The sequence below is a fragment of the Bactrocera neohumeralis genome, chromosome 2 (genome assembly GCF_024586455.1).
Source record: "Bactrocera neohumeralis isolate Rockhampton chromosome 2, APGP_CSIRO_Bneo_wtdbg2-racon-allhic-juicebox.fasta_v2, whole genome shotgun sequence".
NCBI classification, from domain to species: domain Eukaryota; kingdom Metazoa; phylum Arthropoda; class Insecta; order Diptera; family Tephritidae; genus Bactrocera; species Bactrocera neohumeralis.
The window spans coordinates 78,280,543-78,308,219 of record NC_065919.1 but is presented as its reverse complement, the minus strand read 5'-3'; the positions used below and the strand labels follow the sequence as shown (position 1 = coordinate 78,308,219).

Genomic DNA, 27,677 nt, shown 5'->3' with positions numbered 1-27,677 from the left:
AAAGAACTGGGTTTTTTTCATGCCAAGTCTCTCCAAAATCTCCAAGCAATTTAAGTGGCCTAGGTTAGTTTAACGTAACATTACTTAAAGAAAAACGACTAATAATTGCTGATTATAATTAAATTTATTCCTCCCATTAAACCAAAATTATAGCAATATGCAAATTATTTAGTTTAATAAGGTAGGCTTAAAATATAAAACCAATAAATACGGGCATAAGTGATAAACCCAATTACCAATTTGTAGAGTTAATTGTGCGGACTTTAGTTGGTTTATATGCAAGTAAATATCAAGGTTTCAATTAATAGCAAAGATTATCGCATTCGACATGCATTTGAACATGTTTTACACCTTCGAAGATAGTGTAGCGGAGCGTGAATCAAAGAGAGGTGGTAGAGAAGCAGTGAACGTTGCCAAAGGCAGCCCGGCAAAAGGTAAATTATGTAAAACGCTAAAGATAGGTGGAGATGTGCTAATTTGACTAAGTAATCATTAGTAATGATAGCAGAAACTGAAAATTTTATGGGCAATGAAACAAAAACAACAACGTGGAGGAAAGTAAACAAACGTTGAGACGCAGCGGAAATGTTCGGATGTAGGTATATACAAATGTATTTAATGGGCTTGCTGGGTGATTGGTAAACAGTAGCTTAGGAGTGTAGACAGCAGAGGTGGTGCAGCGTAACGTATGCGTGTCGTCGCGTCTACAATCAGCTGTGAAATGGACAGTGTTGCCAAGTAAATATTATATACCATTTGCATCGTATTTTTTATTACTTATTTTTACCTTTTTGGAGATAAAAAGAAGCTTACCAAGTTTTTGGTTTTCTATAAAATAAATCTGATTTACTAAATACTAATATTTAAAAAATAATACACTCGTAACTATTTCGACTAGTCCAAATCTACATAATTTCGGACAATTAGATGTTTTATCAACTTAAAAATATTTTCTATTAAAAATTTTTTTTTTTCTAAAAAATCAAATATTTAAATAAATTTTTTCAATATTTTTATTAAATTAAATCGGCTCAGAAAATTTAAAATGCTTAATCCGTAATTTAAAGGTCTTTTATACAAAGACATTAAGCCATATTGTCAAAAGAATAAAAAAAATTATTTTTTCTAAAAGAAAAAATATTTTAATTAAAATTTTTTCTATTTTTTAACAATTTAATAAAGGTACTCACTTAATAAATTCACTTTTGAGTAAGGGTAATTAATAAATTATTAAAAAAATTATTTCTAAAATATAAAAATCTTTCTTTATTATTTTTAAAATTTTCTTGAACTTCTAAGAAAATAATTATTGTTTATATTTTTTATAAAATTTTTCAAAACATTTATAAATAAAAACATTTTTTTTTAATACGGCAACGCTGTTGCTAAACACACACTGCTCACACTCCATTTCTGAGCTCAGCATAATTTCGTGCTCAAGGCGAAACCACAACTCAGGCACAACAACAATAACAACAACAGTGACCAACTTCAAAGTCACGACGACGATCGCAGCGACAACGCAAAAGTCAGCAACATTTTGCTGTTGTCTCAGCATTGTTCATAACGCAAACGTACGTTGACTCGAGCGAGTCGTTGTTTGGGCGATCGGTGGATGGCGCGCGCAAATCAATCGCTTTAAAAACGAAATTCGCTGTGAACACTGTGGCGAAGTGTTTAAGTGCGAAACAAATAATAAAAGATAAAATTAATTTTAACAAAAAAAAAAAGTGTTAAATAGCAGCAAAGCAAAGCGCCAATTCGCGCACAGCTGACTTGTATGCGCCGGTGCGAGCGAGTTTGAAACGAAAAGTAAATAACAAAAGCAAATTAGTGTCGAATCGGGTTGAGTGCGTGTGCGCATGCGTACCTATGCATTGTAGTAGACGTGGTCAAGTGCGTGAAGTGCAGCGCCAATACGACAGACTGTCGGCCGAACGGTCGATTTGGCAGCCAATTGCTTAAATAGATATACAAAGCGATATTGATACGATTTTTACGCGTGCATAGAGTCAATGCTACACGGAACGAACGGGTTAGTTGGTGTGATGATTACGTAGTGTTTGCATTTCTATATTTGTTTATAAGTCATTTGATATGTATGTCTGTATGTATACTTCTATGTGTGTTTTTCGAGCAATATTGATTTGAGTGTGGTGTTGTTGTTACAATGCCTTGGCATGTGGTGCTAAACGTAACAAAAATAATAAGTGTCATATTGCTTATATAATAAAAACACAATATTATGATGATGCTTATTAACGGTTAAAAACATATACAAATTATATAAAACGGTGAATTAAAGAAAATATGCATGTAATACATTAATTAAATGCCTTACAAATGAGTGAAAAATATTATTCGTAAATTTCGTTAACCTTTTTACAGGATATAAACATAAAATTGTGAGAAAATTTCACTATACAAAATACGCTTAGTAATTAAAATTAAATTTCACTATACAAATGCTTTTAATAAATAAAATTTATATTAAGTAATAAATTAATATAAATTTTTAAAAAATGTATGTTCATATGTATATTAATTAAAAAACAAATTAAAAAAAAAAAAAAATAACAACAAAAAAAAAAAAAATTTAATTAAAAAAAAATAAAATAAAAAAATTCAAAAAAATAAAATATAAAAAAAAATTAAATAAAAAATTAAATAACAATAACAATATTAAAAAAAATAGTTACATACAAAAATGAAATAAAAATAATAATAATTGAACACTAAAGCTATAGAGCAGCCACTATACAAAAAAATTAACCTCTTTTGATAAGCACATTGAAGCAGCAGGGAAGTCCCAAAAAACCAGTTTGAAAGAGTAGAGTGAATTACCAATGAAATATAAACGCTGATTGTTGATTATATTTGAAGCAGTAAAGTGATTGTGAATTAAAAAAAAAAATATGATGACAGTCGGCAAAAGAATCCTTTTTATGTGGCGCCCAAAATGAGTTTTTAAAATTTTTTTCAAATCGCTTTCCATTTTATCTTTTCAGTATTAAAGTGGAATATATCATTAACTATAAGCAAAAAAAATGACACATACATTGAATGTTTCTGTAGAAGAAGTGAAGTGAGTATCCTAAGTGGAAATTGTTTTATTTGCAGATCAAACTTCCGCTTCGCCGTATAAAATGTAGTTATATGAATATATTTGTATTTTGTTTCTAATTATTAGTCAGTATAAATGCAACAACAACATAGTATGTTTGCAAAATAAATCAGAAGGTGTTAATTGGTGTGCAATTAGTGTAGCAATCTCACATTTAAGTAGTTCTGTATGTAGTAAAAACGTGTTTTCATATGCGCCGTTCCTTCAAACGGTAAATAAATTATAGAACATTGTACAAGCGAAGCTATTTAAAATTAAAAAAATACATGGAGAATTTAAAAAGAGAGTTCGCAAGCAATTTGACACCAGGTACAAATTATTTAATAGAGAAAAGAATCGTTGAAGATTTTAGAAAATTAACTCTAAATCGAGGCACACCACAAGTAGTAATATCAAAGACCATTAAGTCGATAAACACGTGTTTAAGGTTACATTTTGAAATGATTTCGCAAATCACATCGTTTTTTTAAGATTAAACGGGCATATTTTATGATAATTTGGAGTAGTAACTCTGTTATTATCATTACAGGGTAAAAGCCCTATAAAGGATTTGGTGTACTTAAAAATGTTACTACCAAGCACCCGTATTGCTTAGCAATACAAGCTAATTTTAGTTCGTGAAGCATTAAAGCGTAGCCAATCGAACAAACTGTGCCACACATTCAAGAAGCTGCTACTCTAAAGGATGACCAATCTCCACGTTCCCTACTTTTTTAAAGAAAAAACCCAGAAACTTCAAATTTAATGAGGAGTTGTTATTACCATTCCAAAAAATATTCTTCGGCATTTATTTTTTTGAAGATTATCTCTTTCAAATTTGACCGCGGCTACGTCTCAGATGGTCCATCCGATAACCAATTTTCTATGACTCTTTCCAGCATTTCGACTGGTTACTGGCGAATGAAACGCGTTTTGCTCCAATACCTGAATCGAAGCAGAATAGTCCGCATAGACTTTAGACGTTACATGTCCCCACAGGGAACAGTATAACGGTATGATATCACACTATCTTGTTGGCCAATGACCGGCCCAAAATGTGAAATTATCTACTAACCGAAGTTTTGTCTCAATAAATCCATTTATTGATGCGATGTACGGTCGCCATTGACGGTAACGTTTTCACCGGCATCATTTTTTAAGAAATATGTACCGATGATTTCACCGTTGTTTTTTCTGAATGAAAGTACAGCTTTTGAATCTCTTCAGGTTGCTCTTCATCACAAATGCGGCAATTTTGCCTGTTTACATACCCATTGAATCAGAAATGGGCCTCATCGCTGAACTTTTCAAGAGCCCATAGAGCGAAGCGATGTCGCTTGGGAAGGTCGAGCGGCTTCAGTGCTTGCACAAGCAGTTCTTGTACGCTTTTAATTTAAAGTCTCGAAATACGTCAAGTCGTTCTTTACGTCAGCCCGAGATGCTGCGAATGGCGCCGAATCGACTCTCCACGGTTTGCGTTTCCACTCTCAGCTCCGGCTGATATATTTTCTTCACTGCGTGCTGCTGGATTCTTCTTCTTTAATGGCGTAGACACCGCTTACGTGATTATAGTTGAGTTAACAACAGCGCGCCAGTCGTTTTTTCTTTTCGCTACGTGGCGCCAATTGGATATTCCAAGCGAAGCCAGGTCCTTCTCCACCTGGTCCTTCCATCGGAGTGGAGGTCTTCCTTCTCCTCTGCTCCCGGCGGGTACTGCGTCGAATACTTTCAGAGCTGGAGTGTTTTCGTTCGACGTGGTCTAGACTATTCAAAAAAGTACATCTACTTTAATCACCATTTATATTCAGTTTTATGATTTTTTCTCTGGAATGCTATGTTCAAACTCTTTGCTTTTGTTTACAAATATTTTCTAGATCTTGACTTTCCTTTCACTGTTAGGTATTGTATTTATTATATAAAAAGTAAATAAATGATATTGTACATATATATGTATGTGACTAAAAATACTTTAGGCCACTAAAAATCTATTTAAATTGTAAACAAAGAAATAAAATCCAGTTTAAAAGCTAGAAAAAGCTTAATTTTGGGAAAATTTGTGGTTAGAAAAAAAATGTATGCAAAAAGAGACAAAATATTAGAATTAGAAGTAGAGTTTATAAGCGATTCTCTTCAATATTTGTATAAAGCTCTCGTTTGTCAAAGCTAAATTTTATCAAATCGAAGCGACTAACTTAATAACAAATAAATATATACTTATAGTAATATACATATAATATAAATATATACATATGTATAAGTATTTCAGTAACTAAATCGATAAACGTTCAATGGTATACTATAAATAAAAACCGGCAAAGTCAAGGTGAGTACAAGCAGGTTTTATTTTCTAGCAATCAACTACCTCAGCTTCTTCATGAGACTCGTGCAGCAAACACCATTTTTGGCGATGAGTTAAAGGTCTTCGTGCGTTGTCTTTCTTTTCAAAATACGTTGACAAAATCACGTGGCAATTTACCACATCAAATATGAGTATACATATTTATATTTGGTTGAAGGTAACTGTGCTTATACATATGTATGTGAGCCCTTGAGCTATGTTTTGGACTATGGTGTGTGTATATATTTGGAATTAATGAATTAATTAAGAATTGGAAAAGGTTAAAGACGTTTAACATATGCGCATAAATTAGGTGGCAGCATTTTTTTACGTATATGGTAGAATTCACCAAATACTGATTATGCAGATAACGAACTATTTATGTAACCAGAGAAATTTCAATACGTATATGGACATTTGTACATATGTTTTACAATGTAGAAAGAGTTCTTGAAGTTCAGAAAAATATAAACAAACACAAATGTTGAATATTTAATAGGTTAACGGTGTGTTGCAGTTGTGAAGTGCAAGAGATTCAAAACCTTGGACTTTTACCGTTATTATCATGCGTAGAACTTGAAGTTCTCAAAATCGAAAGAAGCAGTTACAATTTTTCAGAAATCGTATATAAGCGACGTAAATTATGCATTAATACTGCTGTGTAAGCTGTCTTCGTTTCGCCAAACGTTAAAAAGTGGCGAATCGAACGCACTACAACAGCTTTTGTAACAGATTGACAGCGTTAGCCATGTACATGATGGGCTGACATATCCTCTTACATATGCACGATTGGGTTGCGTTTCATTCTTTCCGCGCTAAATAACATTTTGTAAACTCCCTGTATTCCAGCAGTGTGAATGTCTTAAATTTTTTATAAACACTTATGTTTTTTTCTGTCTCAAGGTTTTAAAAAAAATTTTATTTTAATTTTTATCATTTAATATTGTATAGGCAAACTCTCTCATATAGAACCCAAATAGCTAATTTTATTATTGCTCACAAAAAGAAATTTCAAACAAAAGAGCAGAAACTAAGGATACCGAGGGGAGAAATGGTGAATCAATAAGGTTTAGGTCATATGATCAAAATTGACCCGGACTGGCACTACATTACATTTTCATATATTTTACATACAAATCTTTATTATCGGAGAATTGACAAGGGTTATGACATATGATCAAAAATGACCCGGACTGACACTACATATTCATGTATTTTACAAATCTATAATATCGCCTTTCAATATAAGAGAAAATACAAGGATATCAAAGCTTAATCAAATTTCGCACACATTTTTTATAAGCCTCAATCATTAACAGAGGTGGATAGACGACTCACATAAGACAAGTTTTCGATGACTTCACGGCCTTCATTGAATACTTTGTGCCGCTCAAATACTTGTATTCGTGATAAAGTAGACTCCCTAAAACAATTCTGCAACATTTTCAACGATTTTGTACACATGATTTCATTGAAAACACATAATTTCAAGCAAACTTGTTGTTCAATTTTTTTTTTTATGACAAACTTTTCGCATCGTAAACAAACAGCTGCCTAACATGCACCAACTGACATTGGTGTTTGAACTTCGCAAGAACATAAAAAAGGTGGTACCAATCTAGGAAAAAATATTTGTAAAATTTTAACAAATTATACGGTTTGCGCGAAGCAGTTCAAATAGAATAGTCTGGATCAAATTTTGATATACATATAACGAAAACTATGAGAATGAATAAATAAATAAATTCTTATCTAAATTGCAAAATAACGTATGATCAAAAAAATCGATATTGAGTTTTTTATTGCTTATGATTTACTAAATCATATTACAGAAAGGTAGCATAAAATTATTAGCTTCCGCTGTCAGATATAACCAATATATAACCATTTCATAACCAAAACTCAAATTTTGTTCCTACGAGTGTTTTCTATTCTATCGTTTTTCCTGCGTCTGTAAATTTATGAAAAGTGATGTTACGTTATTTTGAATTTGAGGTGACGAAATATTCCTACTTGAACACTATTTTCCGAACATTTTCAATTAGAGAACCTTCACTTTACAAATATTTCCCATACAAATATTTATTCACACACACACTCATAAGTGATAAATTAATTTAGTAAACACAATATGTAACGTTAAATAGTATGAGTTTTAGCAAATCATTAATTTTGTTGCAACATGACTTTAAGAAAAATCGACAATCAACACTTTAATCACATGATCACATGTGCCAGCGAGTTCGAGTGCAAGTGTGAGCAAAAAATGGTGTATGTTAGGCAATGAACGGCGTGAAAATGCAAAGGGCCCATTCGACAGCTGTGATTAAGCAAAAATTTAACGGTTTTCTAATATGTTCTGCAGTTTTTGCGGCGTTCGGGCGCCAAATTACTCAATGTCGTTGCGGCACTCCAAGTCAAATCGATCAAATGATTTGGGTTGTGGACAAAAATTGTAACTGCTATTGGCGCAAATTAATCGCTCAAGTGTAAAGCGCAACTATAAAAATTACAAATACAAATACAACAAAAATATAAATGAAAAAACTCACTTAAAACACAGTAAACACTGGTAATAGTTTAACGACAGTCTAAGTATGCATGTTTGTATGTGTGCAAGGTTTGAGTTTAGTACCCTATAAATAAGATATATACGATGAAATAGTTGTTATGATGCTTTAGGTTCAGAAATTGATGTTGAGTGTGCATTAAGTCATAAACAAGTCACGCTTAGTAATATTTCATAATGGAATTGCTGTTATGAACAAGAAAAGGAACATGCTTTAGTGGGTGTGAAATTGTTAAGAAAAATATGTTCTTTTCTAATTAAAAACTTGTAATATATTTCAAAATTAATATGAATTAATAATTCGAAAGAGTTAGTAATGTGCGACATTGTAAATCGGTTGATTTACTGACATTTAGGTCGAACAACTTGTTGTACTATAACTTAGATTACGTTATGTTAGGTTAGAGGGCTGATCGATGATCGCACGTGGACTGGTACATGAAGCCATAGAAAGAAATAACTCCTGTGTTCAAACTTACAGATTGGCTTCCATTCCCACCAGCTCGGTGGGATGTCTGAAGGTATGCGCTCCTAAGTGTTTAAGTCTTGCTAATAGGGCAATGGCCTGTTAAAAGCCCCACAGCTAGAGAGATGCTATTGATAGCGAGGTTAGGCACTCCTCGACCAACCCTGAACGCCGCTCTGCTATCTGAGTGAATGGTCACTTCACTAAAGGGGGCTTCACTCCTGAGCAGCAGATCTATTGCTACCTCAATGGCTGCAACCTCGGCTTGGAAAACATATATATACTATAACTTACTAAAAGGTGTTTTCTATAAACAATATTAAACTAATATTATTAGTAGTAGGTGGGGTGAGAGAACCAGAATCCATAACATATTATGGTATATGAAAATTATAAATGAGGTTAGTTCTTTCGGGCTGATTTGCTCTTCTCGTCCATATATTTGTACATTTGAGCCAAAACTAGACCATAACCATAGACCTTTACTAATTATTTATCAGGGACTGCCAGGTCAGAAAATTATATATAATAATATTATATATGACTCTCAAGCTGTTATTTTTACTATTGTTGTGTATGATCGATGAAATTGCTTGAAGTTTTGAGTTTCTAACGTAATCCCAGCTACGGAGTCGTTGAAAATGTTTCAGACGTATTTGATGGAGTCGACTTCATCTTGAACACAAGTATTTGACGGGCAAAAAGTATTCAGGAAAGGTTGTTAAGTAATCTAAAATCGGCTTATGCGAGTCCACATCTTTTAATAACGATAGCATCGAAACTGTGCTTGATAATCGTCGCGTATGCATCAGAGTAACTGCAGAGGACTCGCTTATGGATTGACTCAACACATTCTCACTATTTTTTTCGGTATGAAGAGTGTTTTCTGGACTCGGACCAGAAGAACGAAGTTGAGTAAAGGTCGCAAAAGCGATGTTTCAGGACGTAGCTGAAGATACTACATACATTCATCACTACTGGAGACAAAATGTTGGTTTATGAATAGGACCTCCTCGTCCTATTTAATAATCTAGCGATTTGTGATCCAAAGAATGAAATGGGCGGAAACCGAAAAACCACAATTCGCTAAAAGCAATAAAAGTTACCCCAGCCGAGGCTAACAACTTCTATCTTCTTCTTTACTGACGTAGACACGGCTTACGCGGTTATAGCCGTAAGCTCAAGCAGCGGGTTGTGCGCTGACTTTGCGACCTGTCATGTAAAAAACGCCCCCCAATGAAAAGCAATAAACAGCTTCGGAAGCTAACAACCTGTGTGTGAAAATTGGGATTAAACGTGGGCAAGCTGAATTGGATAAGGAACTTATTTTTACAAAAAATTGTATAAAAATACGTGAAAATTTGGTTGATTTTTTTAGGAAGTTCAAAGGTCTTTTTTGTATCACAAATGAGTCTTCCAACAGATCTTTATGTATATAATGGAAGATAGAAGAGACAGTACTTCAAGGGTGTTTTTGAATTACTCCCACCGCTGCATTAGCTGTAGAAATGCAAATAAATAATGTCAACAGTGCAACGACAGTTGTAATACGCCAATTGTGCGACCGGTATGTGGGTCGTACGTTTTACAACAACACTTAAATCGACTGCAGAAAGCAAAAACAAAAACGCCACAAACGGCCAAAACATCAATTAGCAATTAGGTAATGGCCAAGAGGACAGGTGACGAAATGGTGTTATGGTCAACATTTTGCATGAAAATCAAAGCATGAGAGCAAAAACGAGAAAGGGCGCCAAGTGAAGACAACAACAATAACAAAGCTGCAAATGCAGGTTTATTTTCAGTAGGAAATTTCGAGATTGCGAGCAAGTTTGCATGTAATTATAGCAATAAAATAAGAGAAGAGATGAATTTATATGTAATTAAATGGGAAAATGCGAAAAAGAGGAAATAAAAAAGTAATAATTCATAGACGAAATTTATAGTTTACAAATGGAGTACAAATGCAGCTGGGTGAATTTTTGTTGGTCACACTTGCTGCTGTGCTTTGTGTCATTAAATAATATTAAATAATCATCAAAGTCGTATGAAATGATTACTGTAGGCTTTTTTGCTATTTTTATTATTATTTTATATTTAAATATATATATGTATGTATATTTTTACTTTTCATTTGCGCGGCGTGCACCTTTAATGAGCGAGATGACGCGCTGTAATTAGCGTTGGCGACTCTTAGACACCGGCTACATCTTCATTTAATTTCTACACGTTAACTAGCTGTACGTAATCAACGAAATTTATGTGAATAAATATTTGTACACACATACCAATAAACATGAGTGCTTATATAAGCATGAATTTCAGTCAACGGATTATACAATTGAATCGGATAATAAATGGCAAACAAAAAATTGGTTAATGGGTATGCCGGTAGGGCGTTAGCAGTTAATACCACTGCTGATATGTTTGTATGTGGGATAAAACCGTAAAAAAAACAAATAATTACAATTGCGCATGCGTACCAGGGCGCGTACGGACAGCGCGCGATTTAAACGATTCAAAAACAAAAAAGTACGCACAAATTCACAAATTTAAAGCTAAAAGCGTTTATGTGTTACTCCATAACAACAAAATGCAAAAAAAAAAATGATTGCCGGAAACTAAGTTGGCATACCAATAACATCTTCTTAGCAACACTGCCACTGCCGTTCGACTACTAATCAGGCCTCTGCATATGCATTTAATGTATTTCAAGCACATACATATGTACACAGATACATACATATACATATATATAGTTGTGTAAAGACAGGCGAAATGGGCGGAGAGGTGAGCGTGAAATTGCACGCGCCTGGCATTATAATTCGATTGGAAAAAAATAAAGAAATAATAAAAAAATTATTTGCGACTATTTGCTAGGCAAAAAATACGGAATGGCAAGCAGCAAACGGGAGTGCAAAATGTACGCAGATAAATAAAAACAAAATAAATCAAATTAAAAAATAAAACAATATTAGAAAAACAAGAAAAACGTTACCTTCGGATCCACTGAATCCATATACCCTTCACAGGTGAATTTTTTATAGCATAAGAAGATATAAAAATATCGGTCAGTTGTATGGCTGCTGTATGATATAGTTGTCCGATATCGGTGGTTCCGACAAATGAGCAGCTTATTGAGAAAGAAAAGGGCTTGTGGAAATTTTCCGATCTATATGTCAAAAACTGAGTGGCTATTTCGTGTATACATATGTATGTTTACAGGCAGGTAAACACTTATACTATATATACTTTATAGGGTCTTTGACTTTTTCTTTTGGGTGTTAAAAATATAGTGGAAATCTAAAAAAAATCTTAATATACCCTGTTCAGGGTATAAGTATTAAAAACAAAAAATATATTATATTATATTATAAAAAAAAAAAATAAAAAAAATAAAATTAAAAAAAAATAAAAAAATTAAAATAAAAAAACAAAATTTTTCTTGCGTCACAACCATCGCTGCCGCCACACACTCGATGACGAAGAATAATGATGGCTTTGGGCCACTGAAATGTGATGACGTTTTTGTTAATGCCCGCAAATTCACATTCCCTTTGCATTTTCTTTTCATTCACACTTTGTTACTACAATTGGTGCTATTGTTTCGGCCCCACGCTGCTCTCAGTACCGTATAGTCATGGCGAAAAAATCATTTTGCAGACACATTTATAAACGTACATATGCAGAAATGCGAGAAAAAGTTGGAAGGCGTTGCATAATTCATATGTGCAAGCGCCAGCATCAACGCTGCTTCTTGCCGTCATGAGGACGGACATTAGCAACGGCGGCTGTGGCTGTGTCAAGCCACCAGCAGTGCCATCCATGGCACATCGCTTCGGCAAACAATAAAACCTTTTTGTATAACAGTAATAGAGCTTTTGCATGTACTTTGCGACACTTGCTGTTGCTATTGTTTGTGTTGGTGTTGGCTACCGCTGCTGCTTGAGATGACGTTGAAAACGTTGGTACCGTATTTATATATGAAAATATTGAAATGAGGACGAAAAAGTGCAGATAATAAATAAGGTGAATAGAGGTGTATTTTTTTTTTAATTTTTCTTAACTTCTACGCTTTTTTCTTTAGTGCTCAACACTAACTACTATTTTTATTTTAGTGTCTTATTTATTTTTTGTCAAAAAAAGTGCAATTTTTTACAAAAATCACTAAGCGACACTATGATTAAACTATTTTACAGTAATTTAACGACTGTGATGTTAGAGGCTTTTTTTTGCTAGTTTTGGGATGCTAAAACCAAAAAAAAAAATCCTAACACGTAGGATTTTTTGTGTTATAATCAAGAGGTGTGTGGTCTAACAACCACCATTTACTAAAATGACGAATATAGAGCTGTACGTGATGGAAGGTTTTTGAACTCAAATTCGTAATCAAGACACCTCAAATACGCCACAAACCTCTTGGCACATCCGTAGCAAATTTTTCCTTCAGTTTTGTTGAGTAGTGTTATCTTTAGAAGAGGAGTGGTCCGGCTGCAATCTCTATCAAGAAATGTTAATTGGATACCTTAAGGGACGGTCTGAATAGTCTGCATAACCATCACAGTTGAGTATAAGTACACCGACCGAGCTCGAAATTATGTATATCTGACCAAGCAATTGACTGGAAGTATGGTAGGGAATACTTTATGATGACGCGACAATTAATATTTCCTTATTTATTTTTCGATTCACGTTTAATGTCTTCAATTGACTCAAAACGGTTTTCCCCAAGCGGTCGTTTGAGTTTGCTAAATAGACAGAAGATATTGGTTGAAAATTTGGCAGAAATCTCACGAAAAATCAATGCAGTATGCGACGGTGCATTAGCGTGGTGCAGAAACCAAGAGTTGTCGCCCAATAATTCCGGCCTCTTTTTACGTATAGCTTCACGCAAACGACACATAAAACTAAAATAGTATTCCTTGCTGACATTTTGACCAGATGGAAGGATTACGTAGTCTAGCACATCTTGATAATCGAAGAAAAATGTCAACATAATCTTGATTTTTGACCTGCTTTGACGTGCTTTTTTCGGCTTCAGCTCACCTTTCCTACTATATTCGGCCGATTGATCGTCTGTTTCCGGGTCGTAAGCATAGATCCACGATTTATCGCCAATAATACTATGTTTCGTGACATCCTAACAGTCGGAAAGAATTGTTTCACAGACGTTAACGCGATGCAGTTTTTCGAAAAAATTGAGTGATTTTGGAACCAATCGTGCTTTCATTACTCTCAGGCCCAAATGATCGTCCAAATGGTATCCACTGATCCTTCTGATATTCCAACGATGCCAGAAAGATATCTGATTGCGTCGATTTTCAATCATTATTTGCTTTATTTTATTGGCGTGTTGATCACGAGTTGATGTTTATGGCCGTACTGGGCGTGGTTTGTCATCAACTTGTCCTCGACCTTCTTTTAATAATTTGTACCAATCAAAACATTTGCTCGCGACAAACAATTATCACCGAAGGCCACCTCCAACATTCTGAACGTTTCGGCACCAGAAATTTGATTCCGCAGACAAAATTTAATGGAACTTCTTGATAACTTTACTCATCTTAAAAATCGCCTGCATATGCATTTGGCACAGATATCACTGACAGTCATGCCAACCTAGAAAAAAATATTTTGACGAATTGATTTTCGCCCAAAATTTAAGTTAAAAAGTCTTACTATTTTTTGCTAACATTCATTTTTTGTCATAACTTTGATAATCAATTTAGATTCTCTTTGGAAATGTTTTTTCTGCATTCCCATATTTATGGTAAGTTTTTGATAATAAACAGTAAACGCTTCAAAAGTAAGTAAACTTAATAAGTTTAGTAATTTAGTAATAATTATATACGAAAACAATGCAATTTACGATAATGCTTTAATAATGATTGTTATATAAAGATGGTTTAATTACATTCAAAGCCAATTACTGATACTAAGCGAATGAAGTTGTAATTGAATGTTTATTTCAATATTTTTATTTACCCATCACCTTTCTATATGTATTCTAAATAGTTTCTGACTTACAATAGCAAAAAAACAAGCTTCTTTTAAATCATTGTTTTTTAAACTATTAGACACCCACGCAAATTGGCAGCATTAAATGGAATTTAAATAAAAGTTTGTAACGAATTAATTTTTTTTTCGTATACAATCAGTTCCTTAAAACGTATCATTACTGGTGGGAGCTGGGTTTATGAATTTGATGTCGAAACTGTTCAACAATCTAGCGTATAGCGCTAAATAAATGAGCCGAGGCACTTAAGATCATCACATCCGAGGCTTATACTCGTATGAAGTGTGTAGAAAATTAGATTTAGCATTGGCATGATTTCATTGGCTTCGAAGCAGCCTATTTTCAAGACGATAATAAACATTTTTATTAAAATATGTTTTTTTTTGTCAGTTCGTTTCAAATTTGATCAGATGATACAAGCAGTTGAAGGTTTGCCGCACCAAAAAGGCTTCTCTCAAAACAGTGTTTTTCAAATATTTATCCATAAAATACCGTACTACATATGAATCATACGATCATTTGACTTGCAAATTTTATTGTAAACTAAAATGTTTAAAAGTGTTCTGAATAAAATGAAATTTGAAAAAAAAAAATTTTTTAATAAAAAAAATTTTAAAATTTTTTATTTCTATTTTTGACCAATTTTCATTATATTTTCCAGTAAACAGTAAAGCTAAACAAATTTTACCGTTATCTTAAAAAGCTTCAAAGATAATTTGGTTCTGCCTTCGTTATATCAATATCTACCAAGAAAGCTCGACATTAACTTTTGTTTGTTTGCAGCAGAAATTAGTTGACACAGATATAAAAACTCCGAAAAAAGTTTAATGTTCACATAAATTATTTAATTAATTTTCCTTATTTGCTCCCATTTTCGGCGTCGGTTGCGTAAAAAGAAGTGTGAAGACCACGAAAGAAAATATAAATTATTTTACATTACTATTTTACACTTGAAAATACAAGTACAACACAATAAATGCGGAAGAGAGAAGAAACAGGCGAAAAATGTGCATGGTAATGAAATACCAAGCAATACAAATTGTAAATAACGAATGCAATGAGTACGGCTAAACAAAACCAAAATACAAATATCATCATATCGGATATAAGATTCATACTAAGTAGTCAACGTATGCAATGTAATCGCATATGTATGTATGTAAGCACGCAACTTCCTGCAACAAGAAAAGCCAAAGCGAGGTGAGGTGAAAGTGGCCGAAAATGGATTTGAGAAAACATGAAACTACGGTCAAAAATTGGCGTATCGATGCAGTACCAAGCGTTTATATGTATATATATTTAAAATAAATTCATGTATATATTATATATAGTATAAATATACATATGTATATATAGTATATTATATACGCAGAGAATGCGGGAATGTGAAATGGAAAACATAATAGCGGAAAATATGATCAAAACAAACAATGAAATGATATGTAAGCAAGAAACAAAACAAAAAAAAAAGCAATACAACCAAAAAATATTATAAAACAAAACAAAAATAAAAAAATTTAATTAAAGCAAAAAAAAAGTAAGAAAGGAAACCGAACATTTCATACTCTTATTTGCAACAATTAAAGTCGAGTCGGCGTGGTTTTAGTCCGATTTCACTCAATTTCAAACTGTAACATAGAAGAGTCAAAGGAATGTTATGTGCCGAATTTGGTTGAAATCGGTTTGGTCGGGTCCCGAAGTATGTGATTTCACGAAAAAGTAGGCGGTGCCACGCCCATCGTTTAATTTTGATTCCGGCTCCTTTAAAACTCTCTTATACCAAAGCGTAGGTTAAATTTAGTATCTTGAGATAAAATGACCGTTATGTTATCGCTTGCGCGGACGGACAGAAAGACAGTCACTCGGAATTCAACTCGGCTTATCATCCTGATCATTTATATATATTATACATAACTCGATATCTATCTCGATATGTTTTAGGTGCAGCAACATGTTGCGAGAATATAAAAAAAAACAAAAAAAATAATAAAACATGTTAATATATACATATGTATGTAAAACTATAAAATAATAAATAATACCACTAAATGTGAAAAAATCAACCAAAGAAAATTTCAAATCAAACAAAATACTGCAATGTCACCCATGAACTTAAAGAACAAGTAATTTGTTTCAAAACTAAAATCAATACCATAATATACATACAAACAAGCACACATACACTTGTATTTTTTGATTATACTAAAACACACCAATTTAACACTCAAAATGTATCTCTTTTCTGCTTTCAGATCGCTTTTGAATATATTCTCACACACATCCACACATACTCGCCTACCCACTAGGAACAAAACACAAGCACAACTGCCAAGCTTCAAACAAATCGTGATATATAAATTAGAAAATTATGCAATTTAGTTTTATAATGTCGACGACGCTTGTCTGCGGTGCAGCGCGTAGAAGATGATCGAAGCCTTTGCCAATAGTTTGGGTAGTCATTTGGGGCGGCATCTATTCTACTGGGCAGCGTCCCAACCGGAAGTGAACGGTCTCAACCTGCGTCTCACCGAGCTAATCAACAAATTCCACGGTCCACTTGAACGTGGCGTTCAAGTACTGGACCACCTGCTAACACTCGAGGAGGAGGACTTCAACGGCCACTGGGGCAGCGCGTATCGGCACAGTTATGAGCCCGAATATGCGAGTGACGATGGCAATCAGGAAGTGCTTCAATACTCAGCCAATAGTCGTGAAATGCTGTTACCGGTCGCAACAACAACAACGACTACAGCTGGTGTGTTAGCAGTGCCAAGTGGAAATAATGTAACAAATAACAACCGCATCTCCACCTCAAATCCAAATAGTGAGTTCAATGAAATTTCATATACATACATACATACATATAGGCAAAGTGTGAAATTAACAAGTTTGTGAACCTTGGATTAGTTGCTTGTGTGTTTATGGAAGTAAAATATCGAAAATTCAAAGTTAGCACATTTAAAGTTTCAATGTGCAGACAAATATATTTATTTCACTATATACACTCATAAATATCTGCATGTTTATTTATTTGTTTGTAGATATATGCATATGTATGTGTGTTTGTGTTATCGGAAATTGGTAATGAAATTGCTAGAGGTCAACAACTTTTTTGACAGCGTTTAGCCCAATATTTAGCGTCTTCATACTAGAAAAGCTTAGTAGTCAAAGTGGCCATCGAAGATGACGGTAATAAAGAACTTAAAACTATTAATGAAAAATGTAAGCAAGCCTTGGAAAAAGTTATAATAATATTAGTAAACCAAAAGCAGTTAACACAGTATTTTTCCAGGTTCAATTTTATGCCGAAGTTTATAATATAAAATATTAATAAAAATGAATTAAAAAAAAAATTAAAAATTAAAAAAAAAAAATTAAATTTAAAAATTAAAAAAATTATTTAAAATTAAAAAAAAGAACAATTATTAAAAAAAATTTAAAACTTTTAATTCATCAATAATTATTATAAATTCAATACAGGTGAGAAAAAGTAGTTTGCCATGTGTCTTTTTTTGGGAGAATTAATTTTTTTTATTATTTTTTTCAAACACACAAAAGTGCGAAAATTTGAAAAAAAAAATTTTAATCTTATGAGAACTTTATATTAATAGTTACAAAAGTTCATAATTAAGTAAAAAAAACGCAACAATTTTTAATTATCCATGATTCGTTAAAAACAAAAATTTAATAAAAAAAATTGTTTATAAAAATTTAATATAAACCCAAATTTTTTTCACAAGTAATGCCGGATCCCTTCTATCTCTATCGCATAGAACAGCTTTATACATTAAAATATTGTGAAAATGTGCTGTAGATGTACATACATACATACATACTTTTTGTTGTAATCTTATTAATTTTTTTTTATTTGGTTTAATTAATTAATCTTTATTTCTTTTTATTTATTTACTTTAATCAATTATTCTTTAATCTTTATTTAATTTTCTGTTTTTTCTTAATTATTCTTTATTTTTTTAATTTAGTTTTTTTTCTGTAAAAAAACACATGAAGCAATTTTTTCGAATCTGTTGTGGCCATTGTTTAACTTTTGAAGCAAATCAGAGCGATGATCTAATCGGTAGTATAATCAGTTTGTTGTAATCTTAGGAAATATTTTTTAATTTGGTTTTATTTATTTTCTTTCGATATTTTATTTTAATCAAGCTTTCGTTATGTTTCTTTTTAGTTTAATATTTTTTTATAATTAATTTTTTTTTTATTTTTCATATTTACTTTTATTTAATTTTCTTTGCTTGTCTTCTGAGACATTTTCTTTTTTTAAATCTGTTAATAAGATCAATTAATAATCTTCCACCTACAAGTCTTCAAGAACATGCATACAGCCTACAATATTCTCCGGTGTGATGGCGTGGAGCACTGAAGGCCATAAATACAAAAATGTTAATTATTTATTACTATCTTAGCAAATTAAATAATCAAATGGATAATTTTGAATATAAACATGATCTGACAATGAAAAGCGAGCGATTTTTTCCAAATAAGGAAATAAATGCGTAACAAAAAAGACTGTAAAAAACTCATCGAGAAGTCTCTTCAGACACATTAAATGCATTATTTGCTTTTAAACACTCAAGCATTCAAACTAAAACACTTTGAATGTCAATGGACTACAAGTGGTTAAATTGTGTTGAATTGACAATAGTAAATGATAGTTAAGAGTCGTTAACAACAGTTAATTCATTACAAAATTTAATTTCATATAGCTAAATTAATTTTATTTTCCTTTGAATGCTTAAAACAATAATTAAAAAGAAGTAAAGTTAAATTGTGACGTAGCCTTTAGTTGGATATTCAAAATTGAACAATAAAAATTGAGCAGAAAAATTGATGGAATCAATTGATAAAATTAAATTAATCACATTAAAAAATTTATAGTAAAATTTTGTAATTTCAATGTTGTAACTGTTTGAATGTATGTATGTATATTGTCTGATTAAACAAATAACTGTCAAATTGCTTATTACTGCAATAGACATTGTTCTTTTTAAGTTCCGAACGGAAGGCACGTAATATGCGGATATGGAAAGTCCATATATATACATATACTAAATGATGAACACAATGTGAACATTTACAAACATACATATTCATAAAAATGTACATATATCAAAATTTACATGCATGCGTATGAGACAATATAAAACATTAGAAAATCAAGCCTCAGGAATTGAAAGCGAACCTCGAAAACGTTTAATAAGGCGACTTGACAGAGTATATACATATATACGATTTTTGTCGTGTTTGTAACAACAACAAAAGTTGCAAAAAATATTAATTTTAAATTATATGCTTTATATTACAATATGCCATCAATATAATACATACAATTTTAAATAATTTTCAAAACTTACTATTACCGACTTAAGACCTCAATAGCAATAGTTAATCTAAAATATTTATTTGAAAACAGCATGCAACTCTTAAAACTGACAATAATGTTTTCTCTTTCATACACATGCGACTCCAGTACGTAAAGAAAACACAGTTTAGCAACGTTGCCATGTCGTCAAAATAACTTATAAGCAATTATTTCAAGCATTTCAAAACACATCGCCACAAAACTAGCGCAAGCAAAACTTATTTATTGACAAGTGGCATCACTTAAGCTCCAATTGCCTTTTCTCTCAACCACCAAATTCGCAGAACAGAAATGCAACCTAAATGCAAGGGAAAATTTATATTGAAGTGATATGAAAATGGCAGCTATGAAAATCAAGGAAAAAAGTGTCGATAAATGAATTTTAAATTGTAAAAACACAACAGAATTGTTGTAAAGTACCAGGAAAGACTGTGGTGCTTTGAATTATTATGTTAAATAGTATTTTGTGCGTGTTTTAGCTGCTCTAGTGCATACTTGTGAAACTTTTTTCAAGTTTTTGTGTATACTTTTGTTCGCCACAACCAATCATATTGCAAGTCCTTGAGCGCAGCAATATTTTCAATGGCGAATAACAATAGACTTTCGCTAAAGTCGATTAATAAGCGTAACCAGGAGGCGATGTCGCATTCACAAATGAATGCTTGGATAAATGGTATGTGTATGTAATTGTTGGACAGGCTCTTATGAATACTTCCTTTCTAAAAATAACTACCAAAATGTTTTTGTTTCTTTATTGTCTTGCGTGCTGGTGGAGTAGCGGATATTAAGTGTGCATATTGATTTTTTTTATTAATCCTTTGCAGTTTTCCGTTTTTAACTGATCAAATGTGCATTTTTTAATAAAAAAAAGTGCAGGTGATATAATAGGTTAAGTTTATAAGTAAATCGTATGCAGAAGGTTTTGGTTTTAAATGTATACAAAACATCTAAAGATTAAAAAAATAATGAGGCAATCGGGAGCATGCCGTGCGGTCTGGTTAATAATATTTCTATAAGCTACAATATCTATTGCCTTGCAATAATTCTTAAAAAGTACTTGATAAAAGTATGTATTGAAAAGTTCTAAAACAAAAACCAGCAAAATGTGCGAAATTTAGCACTATTGTTGGCTTCTCTGCAATTTACAACTTATACAATTCTTAGAACAAACCGTCGATAACGGAACAATCGGGTTAAAACTATTCTTAAACTTTTAATAAGAATAAAATCAGTAACCATTTTATTTCCAATTTCAATCCACAAATAACTGCGTATGTGGTCAACTTTCACTGATAAGAAGTTACATTATTTTTCACCACAATGCAATTTTACTCTTTCTCCAAAATCAGAATAAAAGTCAAGTCGCCTTCTAGAAATACGTCAAACATTTCAAGTATCTCGTATCCGTCACAACAAAATAAAGGAGAGCGAACATTTTTTGAAATAATAATGAAAATTCAGTGATATAAATAGTTAGAAGATAGTGAAGTTAGCATATTTATTTAAATATATATAGTCATATACACGTAAATACATACATACATATGTTTGTATTATGATGAGCAGAAACGCAAACAAGTCACTGACGACGGGTAACAAATCGGCAAGAGGGAATTTCGATTTTCGAAAATTATTTCGCACTAATACGACTAAATCAAATTGTAAACATGCACGCGTGTTATCTACATTTCAAGTTCACTAATCTATATACTCTACACAACTTTGTTTACAAATATTGTGTTTACAGTGGAAACACTAAACAATGGTAATGGGCTATTGCTATCGCCGCCACACAACAATTCTGCAAATAATCACCATCAACAGCAACAACAACGAAGCGCCATTGCAGCTGCAGGTGCCGGCGCAGCAACGGGAGGTGGCGTCGGCAGCAGCGGCGGAGGTGGCCCTACCAGCGGCAGCGGTACCGCAACTGGCGGTGGTGAGCATAATATACAAATAACCCAACCAATCAGCGCACCATCATCGCCCCTAGCGTCGCCTGGTGTTATTACCAGCTCGGCGCTTTTCTGTTTGCCATCGAGTTCCTCAGGTGTTACGTCAGGCGGTAGTAGCAGCAGCAGTGGCGGCGGTAGTGGCAGTGGTTCGTATGTGTGTTCAGCCGGTGCTGCAAATCAAATAAGTAATGCAGCTATGAATGCAGTCGACACAGCTGATCCCAACTGGCAGGCCACCAAAGCGACGGTGCTGGAGCGGAATGCGGCTATGTTTAACAATGAATTGATGTCGGATGTCAAATTTGTTGTGGGGGGGGAATTCGGTATGTCTTGAGCATTATTTTGTTTAACATTTCAAAAAGTTCATGTGTTTTTTTAAATTATTTACATCAGCAGATTGTGTACAAACAATACCGGCACACAAGTACATCTTGGCCACGGGTAGTTCGGTGTTTTACGCTATGTTTTATGGCGGTCTGGCCGAGAATAAACAGGAAATTAAAGTGCCTGATGTGGAGCCATCGGCGTTTCTAACGCTGTTAAGGTAATGCTGAGTAACGAATTGCGAAGTTCAAAGGAAAAATTAATATTTTTTTATATTCATGCAGATACCTATATTGTGATGAGATTCAATTGGAACCTGATAACATATTGGCCACTTTGTATGCAGCCAAAAAGTATATAGTGCCACATTTAGCGCGCGCCTGCGTCAATTATTTAGAAGTCAAATTGACGGCAAAAAACGCCTGTCTACTTCTCAGTCAATCGCGTCTTTTCGAAGAGCCCGAGCTGATGCAGCGTTGCTGGGAAGTAATCGATGCACAAGTGCGTAACGTAACCTGAATTATTACTATACTAATCTCACTAACTGTATTCTATTTGTTGTTGTTAGGCCGAAATGGCGATTAAATCTGAAGACTTTGTCGACATCGACCTCAAGACATTCGAGTCGATATTGTCGCGTGAGACGCTCAACTGCAAGGAGATACATCTCTTTGAGGCAGCGCTCAATTGGGCTCTGAATGCTTGCCAGAAGATGGGCGTTGACGTGACGGCACCGAATAAGCGCAGCATGTTGGGTCAAGCATTGCATTTAATACGCATACCGACCATGACGCTGGAAGAGTTCGCGAACGGCGTCGCACAGACGGGCATACTCACATCACAAGAGACTATTGATATATTTTTGCATTTTACCGCACAATCAAAACCGCATTTAAGTTTTCCTACACGTGCGCGTGCAGGGCTCAAGACACAAGTATGCCATCGCTTTCAGTCGTGCGCTTATCGCTCCAATCAATGGCGTTATCGCGGCCGTTGCGATTCCATACAATTCTCTGTGGATCGCAGGTTTGTACTGGTTACTAAAGTAACGACTATTATGTGCATTAAAAATTACATTTTGTTTGCAGAATCTTCATTGTTGGCTTCGGCCTATACGGTTCCTCGACCGGTGCTGCTAATTATAATGTAAAAATTGAATTGAAACGTCTGGGACGCACGCTCGCAGAAAACGATACCAAATTCTTTTCGGATGGCTCAAGCAACACATTCCACGTATTTTTCGAGAATCCCATACAAATTGAACCCGAGTGCTATTACACCGCATCCGTCATACTTGACGGCAACGAACTGAGCTTCTTCGGCCAGGAGGGCATGTCCGAAGTGTGCATGGGCAATGTAACTTTCCAGTTCCAATGCTCTTCGGAGAGCACAAACGGCACCGGTGTGCAGGGCGGTCAAATACCAGAACTGATATTTTACGGGCCAACAACTGTAACGGCATTAAGCTCACCAACTAACTCACTGTGTCCCACACCAATCGGTGCGGGCAGCAGCGGCAGTGGCGGCGGCACCGGTGGTGGCGTTTCGAATAGCGGTGGCTTACATGTAAATTGTGATGACTTATTGGGTAGCGGTAGCAGTGACGGTGGCGGTAGTGGTGCATTGAGCGCATGAGAAATGTTCGAAATTTGCAAGAGCGATGATGCGGAACTCTTTTGAGCAGTGCGTGCGTAACAAATAATGGCAATCTATGGTTTTTCAATGTGAAATTTACAAAGAAACTATAATGATTAAATAGTTTATACATAAATACATACATATAAATATATATGTAGTAGTGGCAAGTGAGCGAACCGACAACCAAATACAATTAAATACAGGCAATATTTACAAATACATACATACAATGAAAGGAATGCAAGCAATGCCAAAATGTAGGTCATTGCAGGCAAATTGTTTTCCGCAGAAACTAAAGTTAAAGTTGGACATGTATAGTAATGCAATTGAAAGTCATAAAACGTATGTATGTGTAGGGAACGCACTTCCTTCGTTTGTTGGAGATAAGGTTAGGGGAAAAGGCAATCAAATTTGATTAAACAAATTCTAAAGGCACAAAAAATACTAACAAAATCTGTAACTAATATTACACACGATTTTCAAAGACTTGTAGAATGTAGAATTTTTGAGAAGAAAACGTACACAATAACCTGGGAAATGAAGTAAACAAAAAAGCAATTGCATATTACAGACATACCTACATACATATACGAATTCATACATAAAAAAAAAACGAAAACAAAAAGAAAATCAAAAACAAAAGAGAATTTTACAAAACAAAAAAGGAAGTTATGTATTTATCTAAAATATATCCTGTTGTATAACGGCACAGGGTCAGGCTATTAGGGCGAAAATGTTTAAAAAGTTTACATGCATACAAATTAACACATACACATACTATATACAATTACATGAAAACATATACATACATATATAAATGCATACAAGGCATATATTAGTACTTTTTCCACTAGTTTTTTCATATACCCAAAAGAAATGCGAGAAACAAAAGTATACTTATACTATATTCATACTATATACGCAACTATAATGCAAAAGTAATGATATTACAACTCTTTTTGCCTAAATAACATTACATATTGTAGTAATAATGAGTTGAATTTGCGAGTAATTACGAGTTTCATTAGTAATGCAATACATTTACGAAAATACATAGTACATTGAAAAGGGTTTGCACGCATCACAGTCGAAATAATCAATTAGTATTCACGTAGCATATTAGCGTTTGTCCTGTATACATGGACATAATCATTATGAATATTGGAATATTTTATGCTTTTTACTATGATAGTTAACGCTTTATGGATTGTTTAAATGTATTTCCTTTCAACGCCTTGCATTTGTGCGAAATATTTTTCAAGCGCCTTTTTTTGTTCTCATTTTCCGTGGTTGTGTTGCGTTTTAGCATTAAGAGAAGAGGCGAATGGCCAGTAATGAGTTAACGCAGCAGTTTGGTGGAGTGTTGGACTTATGTATATTGCAACTGCTATTTGGCTGAACTATTTGTGCTTTTTTGATTTTAAAGATAAGTTATGACTTTTTGTACTATTATCTATATAAAGGTATGTACTTTTTTAGATTTTTCACTGCTAAGGTTTAGTTTTTTTATCTACTACAATCTGTCGATATTACCTTTGAATAATATTTAATAAAAATCTTTAAGATTACTTTAAAATATGTGTTTTTGATTTATTGTGGAAAATTTTTGAAGGGTTGGCATCCTGAAAAAAACTAAAAACCTGAAATAATTGAAACCAGAGCTATAATATGACTAAAGGCTATCAATATGAAATCCAGAAAAAAAATTAACGCTTTTTTATAGAAAAAAGAAAAACATTAAGTTCAGAAGCTATAATATTTTCAAAATAAAAAAGTTTACATATAAGAACTTGACTTAGATCAGTCAGTTTGTATAGCAACTATATGCACAGTAATCGCATCTGAACAATAATTTGTTCCAAATTTCGTAAGGTATCTTCACGAAAGTCAAATAAAGAATATAACCTTACAAAGACTTGAGCTTGACCAATCAGTTCATATGACAGCTATGTTTATGCTATAATAGGTTGTTGTTGTTTTTTCTGTAGCGATAGAAATCTTTCGAGTTGGCAGTTCTTGGCCGGATAAAGTCAGGGTTCGTTGCGGTTACGTAGACACGAATGTCGTGGGAAGGGTGCTGTTATGGGTCAATGTCGGCGGTTCCGATAAATGAACAACTTTTTAGAGACAAAATTATACACACATAAAAGAGACGGACCGGTGAACATAGCTAAGTTGACTCAGCTCATCATGCTGATGATTTATATATGTATTCTATGAGATCTCCAAGACTTCTTTTGGATGTTAAAAAGTTTATGGTAAGCTTAATATACCCCGTTCAGGATAAAAAATATTGGTAAATCACCGCCTATGTATAAAAAAATTGTGACGAAAAAACGTTACTTGTTTTCGTTTAGGAAGCTAAGCAGAACACCTAATATACCTTTACACTCTGTACTACTAAATTTCTAAAATAAAAATATGTTTAAAAGACTCACCGACAGATGGAATGTTGATGCATAGTGCATTAGATAGCTTCAGATAAGTACGACCCAATTCATAGGAGCAAATTTGTTGCACATCACTGATGTCAATCAGCAAATCTATAGCGAACAATAAAAATTAAAACACAAAAAGTCCATAGTACGGCATTCGAATTTGTGTACTTACGAGATGTGCCCTCCGTGCGGCAGGTGATGTAGACACAGGCGGCATAAATGTGCGTGCTCTTGCGTCCACGCGTTAAATGCCGTGCTAAAGCCATTTTAAAGAAATTCAATGCCGTATCAATATAATGCTGCGTTAATTGTAGTTGCTGACACAAATGAGTTATTTCTTTTTTTGCTTTTTTAATGGTCACTTCACGAGATTCGGTGCCGGAGCCGACTTGAAATTTACCATAACCGTAATTTGTCGCACCGCCGTTCGATTCCGCGGACACAAATTGACCAATCGCCGCCGCACCATGGCCAATTTCTTCGAATTGTATTTCGGATACAATGAGTGAATCTTCTAACACCGAACCGCAATTGGTACAAACGGCATCGCCACGCGCATTGTCTTCCTCGATATCGGTAGAACCACAATTGCGACACTTTAAACCAGACGACATTTTATTGTACCGTGCTTGTGGATTTCGTTATTTGTGAAATGATTAAAGCTTTAGTATTTATAACACAAGTTTATTTATACTTTTACTTTTTATTTTAATAAAATTGATTGTAATATATGCTTACATCAAGCAAAAGCTTTTGAATATCGAGGCCTGTTTCACTACATTAATTTGAGTATTACGTGTTCATACAAAACTTTATTTCATATATGATTCGCTTTAAATTAACTTTTGTTTATATATTTTACACAAAATATGCATTTCAAATGCACTTTTAATCAATTGTACACATTCCAACGTTTACCAAGTTGAAGGATTGAAATTTGTCAAAACATTGTGGGGCATTGTTATTCACATTTGTTGTTGTGGGCATTATTTACATGTGATGTTTCTTCAGGGTTGCATTTTTCAGATTGTTATAGATTTATTGTGAATACTAATGGATTTTGTATTCTAATATATACATATATTTTTATTATTTGAAGTTATAAAATAATAAAAATATTATTATTTTTTTCAAGTAGCTTAATAATGTAAAGCGAAAATTCGATTAAGCAATCGATAAATAGTTTATTAAATAAGGCACATTATAATTTTAAGCCAAATCATAATAAAAATTCTCACTCACTGAAGGACATATTCGGGATATGGTACTCGTATGCTTGAATAATGATTATTTGTAGTATTTGAGAGCTGAAGTATTTAGTGTACGGATTTCACACCTATACATATATAGTATTATATATACAATAGTAAACATTGACCTAATAGCTACAAAACTAATTGGTATAAAATATTTTTATACCAGGTATATGGAAGTAAGTGGAAGTATTGAT

General features: G+C 33.4%; 2 protein-coding genes across 7 annotated transcripts in view; one reads left to right on the top strand and one right to left on the bottom strand.

Annotated features, from left to right (window-relative positions):
• The window catches only part of LOC126751637 (transcription factor IIIB 90 kDa subunit), a 44,820-nt gene extending 17,660 nt beyond the window's left edge, over positions 1-27,160 (bottom strand). Inside the window, exons 1-2 of the mRNA XM_050462051.1 lie at positions 26,400-27,160; positions 26,228-26,332 (exon numbers count right to left, since the gene is read on the bottom strand). Coding sequence (XP_050318008.1) covers positions 26,228-26,332; positions 26,400-26,841 — 547 coding nt within the window. The 5' untranslated portion in view covers positions 26,842-27,160. The remainder of the gene's footprint in view (positions 1-26,227; positions 26,333-26,399) is intronic.
• On the top strand, positions 1,581-24,801 carry LOC126751635 (BTB/POZ domain-containing protein 6-B). Of its 6 annotated transcripts, none has more exons than XM_050462046.1 (7): positions 1,581-2,035; positions 16,745-17,316; positions 21,620-22,150; positions 22,224-22,371; positions 22,436-22,652; positions 22,720-23,177; positions 23,240-24,801. In XM_050462046.1, exons 2-7 carry the CDS (start codon positions 16,917-16,919, stop codon positions 23,784-23,786), a joined length of 2,301 nt encoding a protein of 766 aa, XP_050318003.1. In that variant the 5' UTR covers positions 1,581-2,035; positions 16,745-16,916; the 3' UTR covers positions 23,787-24,801. The 6 variants fall into 6 exon arrangements, with proteins under 6 accessions (XP_050318003.1, XP_050318002.1, XP_050318007.1 ...); XM_050462045.1 differs by having other exon boundaries at positions 1,582-2,035; positions 22,221-22,371; XM_050462050.1 differs by lacking the exons at positions 1,581-2,035; positions 16,745-17,316 and adding an exon at positions 20,139-20,545.
• Positions 27,161-27,677: the final 517 nt, after the last annotated feature.